The sequence below is a fragment of the Perognathus longimembris genome, chromosome 2 (genome assembly GCF_023159225.1).
Source record: "Perognathus longimembris pacificus isolate PPM17 chromosome 2, ASM2315922v1, whole genome shotgun sequence".
NCBI classification, from domain to species: Eukaryota; Metazoa; Chordata; class Mammalia; order Rodentia; family Heteromyidae; genus Perognathus; species Perognathus longimembris.
The window spans coordinates 143,960,310-143,973,732 of NC_063162.1; the positions used below are offsets into that span (position 1 = coordinate 143,960,310).

The window sequence follows — 13,423 nt, forward strand, 5'->3', positions numbered from 1 at the left end:
CAGCAGCCAGCCCCCTCTTCTCTGTCCCTGCTCCCCAAGCAGGCCCTAGTCCCACAGGCGACCCTCAACCCCTCCACCCCCCTCCTTCCCAGGCTGTCTTGGGCTGGACACACCCGAGAACTCTGTGCCCAGCGTCTCTCAACAGCTGCTCCAGTGGAATGCACCTGAATGAAGTTCAGGTCCCAGGGCTTGCAGCAGGCGCCCTCACTCCAGCTGTGCTGCCCCCTCCCTCCTCACCCTCTCCCCTTCCGGTCCTCCTCTTCCTTCCCTCCCCCGCACACTCCCTTCCCACCCTCTTTGGCTGGCTTCTGTTCTTTCTTTCCATGAGCAGAGAGTTTCCAGGCCTGGCTTGCGGCCAGCACATTTGGACAAAAGGCAGCAATCTTCGAGGGAGACGTCATCTCCCATCTCTGTCCGTGGGGCCAGCCCGAGAGGGCCCAGCGGAGGCCGCTGGAGCCAGAGCCAAGGGCCAGGGAGGCCTGCGAGCTGCAGCGCTTCCCATGTCTGGGTCATCTGGGTACTAAGAAGAGCACCTGCTATGACAGACATGGGAAAGGATGCGGTCAGATCATGCCGGGAAAGCCATGTGCTATGAGTCAGGTGCTCAGCGAACGTCTCCTCTGAGCCTACCAAGTAACACTAACGCGGGTAATGAGACAAGATCCGCAACAAGGGCAATGGCAATGGATGGGCCTAGAATGAATGATGTAAAGTGAGGTAAACCAGGCTCAGAGACACAAATGGCACAAGTTTTTCCTCAGATGTGGAAGCTAGATCTAACATATGCCAGGACATGATAAATTACACAGGTCTCTAGGCCTTCACAGCCAGTGAGATCAAAGGACGATACTTTTAGGGGAGGAACACAACGGCGCAATGCCTGTGAGCGTCAGATCATATAAAATAATATTTATCAAAATGAACTCCAGGAAGTGGAAGCAAGAGGTTTTGTTTTTTTTCTTCTTCATTGTTGTTTTTGTTTTCTTTTCTTTTTGTCTTGTTTATCTGTCTTTGGGGAGGGTAAGGGAGTCACAGAAATGGAGGGACAAAGGGTGAACAAATGCAGCAGTGGTACTCACTGGACACTATGTTAAAAATGAACTATACAACTTGTATGCTTTGTTTTTAGCTGATTTTTTTTTTTCCAGTCCTGGGCCTTGGACTCAGGGCCTGAGCACTGTCCCTGGCTTCTTCCCGCTCAAGGCTAGCACTCTGCCACTTGAGCCACAGCGCCGCTTCTGGCCGTTTTCTGTATATGTGGTGCTGGGGAATCGAACCTAGGGCCTCGTGTATCCGAGGCAGGCACTCTTGCTGCTAGGCTATATCCCCAGCCCTTTAGCTGATTCTTAATCATAAAATTCTGATACTGTATTATTTTCCAAATTTAGTTGTTTACCAGATTATTTTTTATTTGAATTGTGATTTTTTTCCTTTCTCTTCCCAGCCTCTCTTGCAAAAAAAAAAAGTGGGTTTCTGCTAATGAAATTGAGCAGATATCTAATATTTTATAAGCCTTTTGAGCTATGTAACTTAATATTTGGATACTTGATAATTTGTCTTATATAATTGATAAAATGGTGATGTGTATTTTTAGTTCAACTATATTTTACTGTCTGGGAATGTGTGGTTATAGGTCTGTGGGAGAAACAATTTGTCAGTGTTCACCAGCTTGCAAAAATTTAGTGCAAGACCTTAAACACCTAAATAATTAAATTAAAAAAAATGAACTATACAACTTGGGGGGGGGGTCTGGGAATGGGGCTTAGTGGTCCAGTGCTTGCCTAGCATGCATGAAGCCCTGGGTTTGACTCCTCAGCACTATATACACAGAAAAACCCAGAAGTGGCTCTGTGGCTTAAGTGACAGGAGTGCTAGCCTTAAGCAAAAAGCTCAGGGACAATGCCCAGGCCCTGAGTTCATCAAGCCCCAGGACTGGCAAAAAAACCCAAAACAACTTGTGGGTGGGGATGGGAGGGAAAAACTGAAAGTGAGGGAAGGGGTGACATTGTCCCTGACTTGTGTAACTGTAAACTCTCTGTACATCATCTTTATAATAACAATAAAATAAAATAAAATAATTTTTAAAAAGGGGGCTGGGAATGTGGCCTAGTGGTAGAGTGCTTGTCTCATATACATGAAGCCCCGGGTTCTATTCCTCAGCACCCATAAACAGAAAAAGGTGGAAGTGGCAATGTGGCTCAAGAGGTAGAGGGCTAGCCTTGAGCAAAAGGAAGCCAGGGACAGTGCTCAGGCCCTGAGTCCACGCCCCAAGGACTGGCAAAAAAAAAAAAAAAGAAAAGAAAACAAACAAGATGCTGCATTGATGATAATAATTATAGGGTGTCCTCAAACAACCACTCTAACTGGCTTATTTTCAATGTACTTAAAGCTTTAAAATGTTCTCAAGCAGGGCCAGGAGTGTTGAGTAGGACTCCCACCGTCAAGCCCCAACACCACAAAACACAAAACAGCTTTCGCACAGATACGGCTGGGTGACAGCATCACTTGCCAAAGTTGCCTCTGAACTTTTCCAGGGAGCAGACCGCTTCCCTCTGCAGCTGCTGGGGGGTAACCTGGGCCACGCGGGCCCCCAGGCAGGCTGAGGGGGGCCGCCACCCTCCTTGGCCGCCCTCTGCGGTGCTGAGCTCCTGCTTCTTAGAGGAGGCCCCAGGTGTTTATTTACTATCCGAACATGGCGGTGAGTACGCTGAAGGTGTGCACCCCCTGGGAATGGGCTCATTTTGTGTACCTTTTTTGTTTTGTGCAGATACTGTGGCTTGAACTCAGGGCCTGCTCATGGCTGGTGCTCTGCCACTTGAACCACACATCCACTTTTGCCTTGTTGCTGGCTCATTGGAGAATCAAATCTCAGGATTTGCCTGTTAGTTTGCTCCAAACCTGGATCTTCAGATCTCAGCCTCCTGAGTAGCTAACATTACAGGCATGAGCCCCCAGAGCTGGGCTTAGCTAAGTTTTGAGGTATTGGAAAAGATCTTTTATTTATGGTTTCATGTAGCTAATCTGAGCCAGCATAGATGGATTGGAAACTAATCTATATAATCAATTGACAAGCTGACCACGGTGTGAGGTGCTGTCGGAACCCCACAAGTAGAAGGGCCATCAACCAGTAGCATTTCAACGTTTCGATAAATGGCACAAATGTATCCGTGCACTTCTATTTGCTTGTTGTTTTTAATTCTTGGTGGGTCTCATGCTTGATTGGCCAGGTGCTCTACCATTTAAGCCACACCTCCAGCTTTTTTTTTTTTTTTTGCTGTATTTATTTATTTCACATAGGGTCTGATGTTTTTTCCCAGGGCCACCTGAGACAGTGATCCACCTACTTAACAACTCTTGAGTAGCGGGGATTATAGGTGTATACCACCATGCCAAGCCTACAGATTAGTTTTGTATCCACCTTGACTTCATTTCATGAAAGAAAGGTCGGATGCATTAGTGAGGCCAAGAAGCACAGGCCATATTTATCAGGGATAAGTTTCAGCAGATGGTTAGGGATGGGAGCCAGATTTCAGAGGCCAGGGGAAGCAACATGAGGACCTGTCTCCCGGGACTCTTCCATTTGCAACGCCTCTCTCATCAGCTGCTTTCTCTCTTCCTGCAATAAACTGGCAATCGGAACCCGAAATTGTGTGTGTACCTTTCCCCATCTCTCTGCACTCTGTTCCAGGAATCTTGGCTGCCCCAAGATTCAGGGAAAAGGAGCCTGGGTCCAGAGGCCCTCTTGGCCCTCTCTCTGTAGCACCAGAATCTCCAAGTGAGGTTGTTTGAGAGGCTGCTCTGTCTTTCTCCTCGCTCTCTCTCCTCTCTGCCGGTTTTTCCCACCCTGTTAGACACAGTCAGTCAGCTGGGGGGAGGTGGGGGCGGGTTATGGATTAAACAGACTGCACTCATCTCCCTTTGATGTCCTGGGAGCTGGTGTATGTTTGCTGATTGTCACAAACAAGGAAAAGGACCGGATATAAATAAAGGCTAACAGTCGCAACAAGATGCCTTTGGATTGGATGACCACATGTTTCCTTCCAAATCTGAACAAATCCCACCTGCAGCTCAGAATACTAAGTAGCGAATCCCTGAATCCCCAGAGAGCCAGAGACACTGCCCAGACAAACAAACCCAGAATATGAGGCCAGACTCTTCAGGAAACCCCCATTTTCCCATCTGCCATGCCCAGCAAGACTGTGGGGGACCGTCTCCTCCTACCCACAGGGGCTGCAGACTCTGGGGCTCAAGCTGGCCTGTGGCCCCTGCTTAGGAACCACACTTAGGTATCCACTTCTAAAGATGGAGGCTTGAGGCCAGCCAGGGCAGGAAAGTCCGTGAACCTCTTACCTGCATTAACCACCAAATAGCTAGAAGTAGACCTGTGGCTCAACTGGTAGAGCGCTAGCCTTGAGCAAGAAAGCTAAGGGGCTGGGCGCTGGTGGCTCACGCCTATAATCCTAGCTACTCAGGAGGCTGAGGTCTGAGGATCTCAGTTCAAAGCCAGCCCAGGCAGGAAAGTCCCTGAGGCTCTTGTCTCTAATTAAGCACCAAAAGAAGCCAGAAGTGGCGCTGTGGCTCAAGTGGCAGTGCTAGCCTTGAGCAAAAGAAGCTCAGGGACAGTGCCCATGCCTAGTCCAAGTGCCAGGACTAGCATACAAAAAACAAAAGAGAGAGAAAGGAAGGAAGGAAGGAAGGAGGGAGGGAGGGAGGGAAGGAAGGAAGGAAGGAAGGAAGGAAGGATGGGGAAGGGGAAAAGGAAAAGGAAAGGTAAAGGGAAGGGGAAGGAAGGGAAGGGAGGCAGGCTAAGGGGCAGCACCCAGGCCCTGAGTTCAAGCCCCAGGACCAGCACACCACACACACACACACACACACACACACACACACACACACACACACACCTTTGATTTTAATATGTTGCCTTTTTACGTTTAACAAACCTCAAAATAATAAATTGTCTCTCTGAATGAGATGTGCTATACATTTTAGTTTTCATATAAACTTAAGGGACTGGGAGCATGGATCAAGTGGTAGGGAGTTTGCTCTACGTTCAAACTCCACTACTGATCACACACACAAAAACCTCCAAAACTATAATAGAAATTCATAATGAATTCAGTGAGGGACTAGTGTGGGATGCTTAGATTATGGAAAGGGATTAATGTAAATTTTTTTTTTTTTTAAAGACTATGAGAATCTCAGGCTGGGAATATGGCCTAGTGGTAGAGTGTTTGCCTTGTATACATGAAGCCCTGGGTTCGATTCCTTGGCACCACATGTATAGAAAAAGCCGGAAGTGGTGCTGTGGCTCAAGTGGCAGAGTGCTAGCCTTGAGCAAAAAGAAGCCAGGGACAGTGCTCAGGCCCTGACTCCAAGCCCAGGGGCTGGCAACAAAAACAGCAAAGACTATCAGAATCTCATTTTCATAAAATCCATCATTGGCCAGGTATCAATGAATACATATTTGGCTTTGAATCTACTTTAATGTAGCAGTTCCACTTTTAGGTACTCAGCATACAAAGACATTAGGAGAGGGGGATGGGGAGGGTTTGTGACATCATCTTTTGTAGTAGCTAAAATTAGAAGCAACCAATTGCCCAGAAGTAAGTAGATCATTTGTTAAACAAATTAAGTCCCCCTATAGAAAGCACCCCAGGCAGGGGTTAAAAAGGAGGCTGAACACGTAGGAGTCAAAATTGCTCCCATAAAATGTTGTAATGGCAGAATGTTATAGAAATGCTTCTATTTTTATAAACAAACAAACAAACAAACAAACATCTGCAAAGGAAAAGGAAGTAGGAGGCTCTGATATACACCCGCCCAGTGACTGACAGTCTCTGAGACCCCAGGGGGGAGGGGACAAGCTGTCACTTCCCATCAGGTCCTTGTTAATATTGCTGAAATGCATAACTTTCAGAGTTCATATGTAAATGCAGATATCCATGTACATATGCACATATTCAGACTTAAAATTACAAGTAACTATTTTGAAGAAAGCAAAATAGCAAAGCAGGCGCCATTGGCTCACGCCTGCAATCCTGGCTACTAGGGAGGCTGAGATCTGAGGACTTCGGTTTGAAGCCAACCTGGGAAGCAAAAGTCCGCAGGAAAAGTCCAAGAGACTTTTGTCTCCAAATAACCACAAAAAGTGGGAGGAATGGCCCCCAATGGTAGAGCAGTAGCTTTGAGCATAAAGGCTCAGGGACCACGCCCAAGACCTGAGTTCAAGTCCCATGACCAGCACAAAAAAAAAGAAAGCAAACTAACAAGCCAGGTGCTGGTAACTACTCAGGAGGATTGCAGTTTGAAGCTAACCTGAACAGAAAAGTTCATGAGGCTTATCTCCAATTAAGTAGCAAAAAAGTGGAAAATAAGCAGGGCACCGCGGGCTCAAGTGATCCCAGCTACTTCGGGAGGCTGCGATCGGAGGATCTCAGTTTGAAGCCAGTCCTGACAGGAAAGGCTGTGAGACTCTTAACAACCCTTAACCACCCAAGCGGGAGGGCGACAGCCGTGAGTGAGACATCCAAGCAAAAGTACAAAGCCCTAGTTCAAGCCATAGTATTGGCAAACCAAACCAAAACAACCAAACCAAACCAAAACACCGCAATGATCGTTTTCCACAGTTCAGCTGTTAGAAAATGAGGATTTTAGGCTTACTTCTCTTGCAGCCCTGCTGGACTGCCAGCCAAAGCCAAAAATATCAGAAGCCAAAGGCAAAGCAGCGGCTCCGGACTCCGGAGGCGAAGGGGAAGAGCATGCCACCGACAGAAGGCAGAACTAACTGACTTTTGCCCAAATCAGACACTGAAGGGGAACACCAGGGCAGATGATTGTGGTTTTTTTCAACACTGCTGTCTTTAGAACATCACACGTAGAGGACTCAGTAAATGGCTCAGCTCCTATTATTAATGGGGTGGACGGGCCCCACAATCTCTCTGTTCAGTGAGCAGTGGGGGTTTCACGAGAGCCTGGAGGGCCCGGTGCATGTTGAGGAAGCCTGTTGGTTCTGGTGGCCACGTCCATACATAGCCACAGTGGGCCGACGGGCTGGGCCTGGAGCCACGACGTGGCAGCAGGTGCCGCCTGTGAAAACGTCTGCAACGGTTCCACCCAGGATTTTCACCAGAATCTCTCCAAAGACACCCCACTACTCCAGGCCAGTGCCAGAGAAGGAAGCCCATAGCTGTCAAGTCTCCATCACAGCCTCCCGCAAAGACCTGGGGCAGGGTCCCCCGAGATCAGGAGGTGCTCCCCGCTGTGCCCAGTCTTCTCATGATTGTTAAAGCAGCCGCTTTCAACCTCAGCTGGAGAGCTTGAACACTAGGGCGTCTAGCACCCTCTCAGATTTTGCTGTCATTGGTCTAGGATGGGGCCCAGGTACCAGTTTCCCTGGAGCTGAAGATCTATCTACATATCCACCTATAGGTTTATATAGAGACATAGATCGCTCTCTCTCTCTCTCTCTCAGTAGAGTGATTACTTACCATGTTGCAAGGTCCTGGGTTTGATTCCCAGTAACTCTCTCTCTCTCTTACCCCCCATTTCCTGGTATTTAAATACATGTTCTAATATGTATCCCAAGTTAAAAACATTAACTGAAATTTAGCTGGGTGCTGGTAGCTTACACCTGCCATCCTAGCTACTCAGGAGGCTGAGATCTGAGGATCAAGGTTCAAAGCCAGCCCAAGTAAGAAGACCCAGGATCTGAGTTCAAGCCCCAGTACCAGCACACACAAAACATTGGCTAGGTGTGAAGAAATCCTGCAGATTCTCTGCCTCCCGCAGACACCAAGGGCCAGCACTAAGAGGAGATCTATGCAGGTCCTCCCGTCTCACCCTCCTCCTCCTGCTGTCGCTCCCCCACGTCCAGCCAACAAGATTCCCACCCTCCCCTGTCCTCCCTGGGCAGATGGTCCCAGACCCCGAATCCCATTCTGCTTGATCACGAGGCCTGGGCACAGAGAGGCCACCCTGAGAACTGGACTTGCCAATCTGAAGGGAACCCTAACATGCTGCCCCCATTCCTCCATTTCCTCTTTAAACAGGGTTTCTGGATGTGAAGCCACTGGCATCCAGGCCCTACCAGGCCTCACCACCTCCGTCTCTGCTACCAACCTACAGATCACGGATGATCGGCCTCCTCTTTTTCGGCTGCGCAAGTTGGATGTTCAGCCCCATATATTCCCAGAAGTAGATCTCCTTTCTCCCTCCACTTGAGGAGCCAGGGGCCATAATCTTCACTCCACAGGCTTCCTCTGACCCAGTGCCTCAAGGCCTTGTCCTTCCATTGGAGACCCTGTGCCGAGACTGCCCATAGTCCGTCCTCACAGAAAAATGCTCTACCTCTACTTCCGAGGAACAAGGTAGACGAAGCTAGTCATGTGGAGGTTCACCTTCCCATCTTTTCATTCCTCTTTTGTTTCAGTTGTAGAGAGTTTGAACCAGTGACCCAGTCCTTGAGCATTTTTGCTCAAGGCTAGTGCTCTATCACTAGGAGCCACAATACCACTTCCGGTTTTCTGGGGGTTAACTGGAGATAAGAGTCTCACCGAAACTGAGCATCAGTGGCTCACCCCCGTAATCCTAGCTACTCAGGAGGCTGCGATCTGAAGATCATGGTTCAAAGCCAGCCTGGGCAGGAAAGTCCCCATGAGACTCTATCTCCAATTAACCACTCAAAAAAAATAATAATAAAAGGGGGGATAGGAATGTGGCCTAGTGGTAAAGTGCTCATCTCATATACACGAATCCCTGGGTCCGATTCCTCAGCACCACATATATAGAAAAAGCTGGAAGTGGCGCTGTGTCTCAAGTGGTAGAGTGCTGGCCTTGAGCAAAAAGAAGCCAGGGACAGTGCTCAGGCCCTGAGTTCTAGCCCCAGGACTGGCAAAAAACAATAAATAAATAAATAAATATATATATATAAATAAAAAGGGTGTCTCATGGATTTTCCTGCCTGGGATGGCTTTGAACCACAATTCTTTCCCATCTTTTCTAATATAGATAATGAAGATTTGTTTCCTTCCTCCCTCCTCCCCTCCCTCCCTTTCTTCCTTCCTTCTGCTCTCCGTCTCTCTTTCCTTTTCTTATCTATGTTTAATTTTGCTTTCCTTATCTATACAATAAAGATACGTTTATATGTCACTCTCTAGTCTTTACATAAAGTTCCTCCAATAAACTCCCAGATGAGATCAATTCCAGGAAAAAAAAAATCTGTTCTGAAATTCATTTATATGCTTTCTGTTGTCGCAAGTCCAAAACTATGCAAGCCAGTGTGTGTGTTTTTGTTTGTTCCTGAGCTGCTGAGAAACTTAGGGCCAAATTCAACGTCCCAAACGTTGTAATCGGCTCCATTCAGGCCTTTCAAAATGTCTACTCCTTTTCCTTTGCTTTCTCCTGAGCAACTTAAGACTCAGCTTGAGCCTACCTCACCCAGTGCTCAAACCCATCCCCAGGGCCTACCTGGCCGCCGCCTGGCACCTTCCGCGCCTGCCTGCCTCTTGGGCCTCTCCAGGGCTGGCTCCAAGCCCGGCATCCTGCACCAGGCCCTGGGTATGGCCGGCTCCTCAACCCCCAGGCTTCCACCCCATGACCGGAGGGAGCTGAGGCATCATTTCTGCCTTGGGGAACTCCTCCTCTTCACAGATCCTTCCTGGTTTCCCAGAGCTGCCGGGCTGATGAACTCCCTCCCCCTGCATCTCCCCTCCCCCTGGGCCCTCGCCCTCCTGCCCCTCCTGGCCCCTAAAGCCACACTCTGCTCAGTGACTTTACAGACGCTGTTCCCTCAGCCCCAACCTTCCATGCTGTATGGTTCCGCCCAAGTGTCGCCTCTCTGTGAGCCTTCCCTGGGGACTTCCTTCTCAGGGTTCCTTTGCTCTGTGGCCCACAGCAGGCCAGGATGTCGGTCCTGGGAGAGATGGGATTCATTACCGTGCCTCTACCACCCAGCACGGGGCTGGATACCGGCCTCCTGGCCCTGCTTCTAAAAGCCCCCCATGAGCTGGGCGCAGCGAGCTGGGTGCGGGCTGGGTGCGGGCGTGCAATCCCAGCCACTCGGGAGGCGGAGATCTGAGGGCTGAGCTTGGAAGCCAGGCTGGGCAAAGACAACTCCAAGACACCCCTCGACTTCCAACTAGCCAGGAAATGCCGGAAGGGGAGCTGCGGCCCAAGGGCATGGAGGGGCAGCCTTGAGGGCAAACGCTACAGGACAAGGCCCAGGCCCCAAGTTCAAGCCCCAGGACTGATGAGTGCGTGTGTGTACACACACACACACACACACACACACACTTCTTACCCTTCACGTCCTCTGGCAGTTCTGCTCGCATCCTAACTTGCACACCCCCAAACTCGCACTTGCACTCTTTGGGGTGCTGGACATTGCTGGGGGGCTGGGGGGGGAAGGATTTCTCCAGCCCACCGTCGCCCTGGGTCGTTTGAGGCTGTCAGGCTCCGTGTCCCAGGCCTTCCCCAGCACCAGGGGGCCCCGGCGGGCTCCCAGGACTTGCCGGGAGTGGGGGTAGGAGGGGGGGTCACAGCCGGCTCCGGCGTCGGCCCCTGGCCACAGGACCGCACAGCACGGCTCGGCTCTGCGGATCTCGGGCCCCCACGGAGCCCCGAGTGCGTCCGCGGGGAGGGGCGGGGGGGGGGGTGCTGCGGCCCTCTGCCGTCGGGGTTCCCGCCACGGGCGCAGGGCGGGGCCCCGCCCGGTCCCCCGGGTCCCCGGCTCGGCCCTGGAAGTCTCCGGACGACCTTCGCCCAGAGTCCTCCAGGCTGGGCTGAAGCGCCACCCCCCCCACACCCACTCAGCCCCGGTCCCGGGGTGCCCCCCCCCTCTCTCGGCCCTCCCCGCCCCGGGGCCCGGTCCTACCTCTCCGCGGGCGGCCGCTCCGTGGGCTCCGGGCTGCAGGCAGGGGACGCCCGGGCACGCCGGGGCGGGCGGCGGGGGTCCGGGGCCCCATGGCCCGCAGCGCCCCGCGCCTTTGTCCGCGCGCGGCCCGGCCGGCCGCCGGCGCCTCCCCACCCCCGCCCTCCCCCCCCCGTACCCCCGCGGGGGTCCCCGCCACGCGCGTTCCCGCCGGGCCCGCCGCCGCGCCCCGCGCGCTGCCCCCCCCCCCCCCCGGCCGCGCCGCCGCGCCCCCCGCCGCCCGCCGCTCCAGTGAGCTAATCCGCAGCTGGCGGGCGCCCGGCCGGTTGCCACGGCAACGCCTCTCCCAGGGCCGCCGCCGAGGGGCGCCGCGGTAAACAGCGCTCGCCCCGCCGCCGGGCTCGGCCCTCGCCTCCGGGGCTGGGGAGAGGGCGGCTTAACCCGTTCCGTGCTGGATGGAGTTCCCCCGGGTTCCCCGCCGCCTCGCCGGACTCCCCGCGGGGCGGGGCGGGGCGGGGAGGGGCGCACGGGCAGCCTGACAACCATGAGACCGGTGACCAGCGCTGGGGCCGGCCAGGCCCAGAGCCTGGCACACACACGAGGGGCCCCCAGAGGCCCAGAAAAGTAGCTTGGGGGTATCCCACTGCACCTCCCCCCCCCCACTTTGGCAGGTCACACAGAGTCTAGGATTACGCTTGGAAAGGGGGGGGGGCGGTGTGGAGGGGTCTGGATGAGGAAGACAGGGGATGGGGAGACAGGGGAGGGCAGGCAAGGGGAATGGGGGGGGGTTGGATGCCTGGCATCTGGGGGCCACCAAATGGTGAACCACCACCGGGAGGCCGGATAGGGATTTCAAGAGGCCTTGGAGGGATTTGGGGTGTTCTGTGGCCGGCACTGGGGCCTGGGGAATGGGCAGATGGGAGGGAGGGAGGGAGGGAGGGAGGCCTGGCAGTGCGGATGTGCAGGGGTTGGGGGAAAGCATTCCTGCCTTGGGCTCACAGACCTTGGGAAGGCTTGAGCCTTGTTCCTGAGGGGAACAGTTTGTTGTGACTGGGAATATGGCCTAGTGGTAGAGTGCTTGCCTTGTATACATGAAGCCCTGGAGGTTCGATTCCTCAGCACCACATTTGTGGCTCAAGTGGTAGAGTGCTGAATTGCTCTTCACATCCTAGGTGGGCATGACAGCCAGCAGGGCCTATCACCCGCGGCCCTGGGTCTTCCATTCCTTGAATCTGCTTTGTCCAGTGTCTGTCCAGCCTTCCTTTCAGTTGCTGCTTTTCTGACCTCCTTCCCTCATTGCTGGCTCCTCCCAGAGCCCTGTCACCAGGACAGGGGCCACACAGGGCCCTGTCCCTTCTGGCTCCTGGGGGGAGGGGTCTCCCCAGCTGATCCTGGTCCTGGTGGCAGGCATTCCTCCAAGGTGGGCACTCCCGGGGCAGGGAGCCCCTCTCGGGGGTTTCTTGAGGGCATCGACTCCTTCAACAGCACATTCACCCCTACCTAACCTTCCCTGGCTGACCTCAGTTACTCTCCAGATTGGAAAATGCTAAACACCTATGGAGCCTAAGCTGGGCGCCAGGCTCAATTCTGGAACCTTAGCTGCTCGGGAGCCTGAGATCTGAGGATCACAGTTTGAAACCAGTCTGGGCAGAAAAGTCTGTGAGACTCTCATTCCCAATTAACCGTCAAAAAGGCAGACGTGGCACTGTGGCTCAAGTGATAGAGTGCTAGCCCTGAGTGAAATAAAGCCAAGTAACAGGGTGACACACTAAGTCTAAGCCCCAGTAGTAGCACCAAAACAAAACAGAAACAAACAGCCTTGAGCAATTAAACGCGGATGCTTACCATTTTGTGGATGGGAAAACCCGCATTCCCAAGAGCTCATGTCCCTTTATTCACAGTCACGCAGACCAGGGCCTCTCTGCTCAGCCCGTGTTCTCTTCATGACACCACGATTACCACGATTCTCTCCTCGGGAGCCTTGGCTCTGCCTTGTGCCAGGGATCTGGAAGGGGAATTTGGGACCAGGGTTCAGTCCATGGCCCTTGTTGTGGCTCCCCCATCTGGAAGGTAGAGGTACTGCAGCTCCCCGGGGCATCTCTAGCTCAGCCGGTCCTGGAGTTCAGTTTCCTGTCTTCTCTCGGCTGCTGGCTGTATCCCTTTCTACCTCATTGCCCCCTATCGGCCAGTGCCTTCAAAGGCATACTTTAAAAAAAGTCACCATCTGGAAGAAAGAAATGGAAAGGAGTCAAATATCACGTGGGCTTTCGCTTCTGGGGCCAGGTCACCAGGCAGGCAAGGTGGCCACTCTGGAAGTCCCTCTCGGAGTCCAGGATGAGCTGGGTTGTCCACACGCGCTGCATGTCACTCAGGGGTTTCCAGGGCATGGGTGAACACAGAAACTCTGCACACCTGACAGCCAGCCAGCACTGAGGCTTGTGTGCTGGGCACACGGTCCTCGCTGCGGTTCTGGCTCTCAGGGAAGTATGGGAAGATGCTCTTCACGACAGGGCTGGAGGTGTATGGGTGTGGGCAAGCCCCAAGACACCGAGTCCT

The 13,423-nt window shown here is 52.9% G+C and overlaps 1 protein-coding gene across 5 annotated transcripts in view; it reads right to left on the reverse strand.

The window, feature by feature from the left end:
• Nucleotides 1–12,824, reverse strand: part of Dennd2a (DENN domain containing 2A) — a 71,114-nt gene extending 58,290 nt beyond the window's left edge. For 3 of the 5 annotated variants that reach the window (XR_007210134.1, XM_048340339.1, XM_048340338.1), the window contains exon 1: nucleotides 12,713–12,731. Coding sequence is in view for 1 of the 5 variants with exons in the window: in XM_048340340.1 (XP_048196297.1) it covers nucleotides 12,713–12,738 (26 nt within the window). In the remaining 4 variants the exon portion in view is untranslated. Of the gene's footprint in view, nucleotides 1–10,870; nucleotides 10,994–12,712 lie in introns of those variants that run through there. The other 2 variants (XM_048340340.1, XM_048340341.1) reach the window with 2 other exon arrangements.
• Nucleotides 12,825–13,423: the final 599 nt, after the last annotated feature.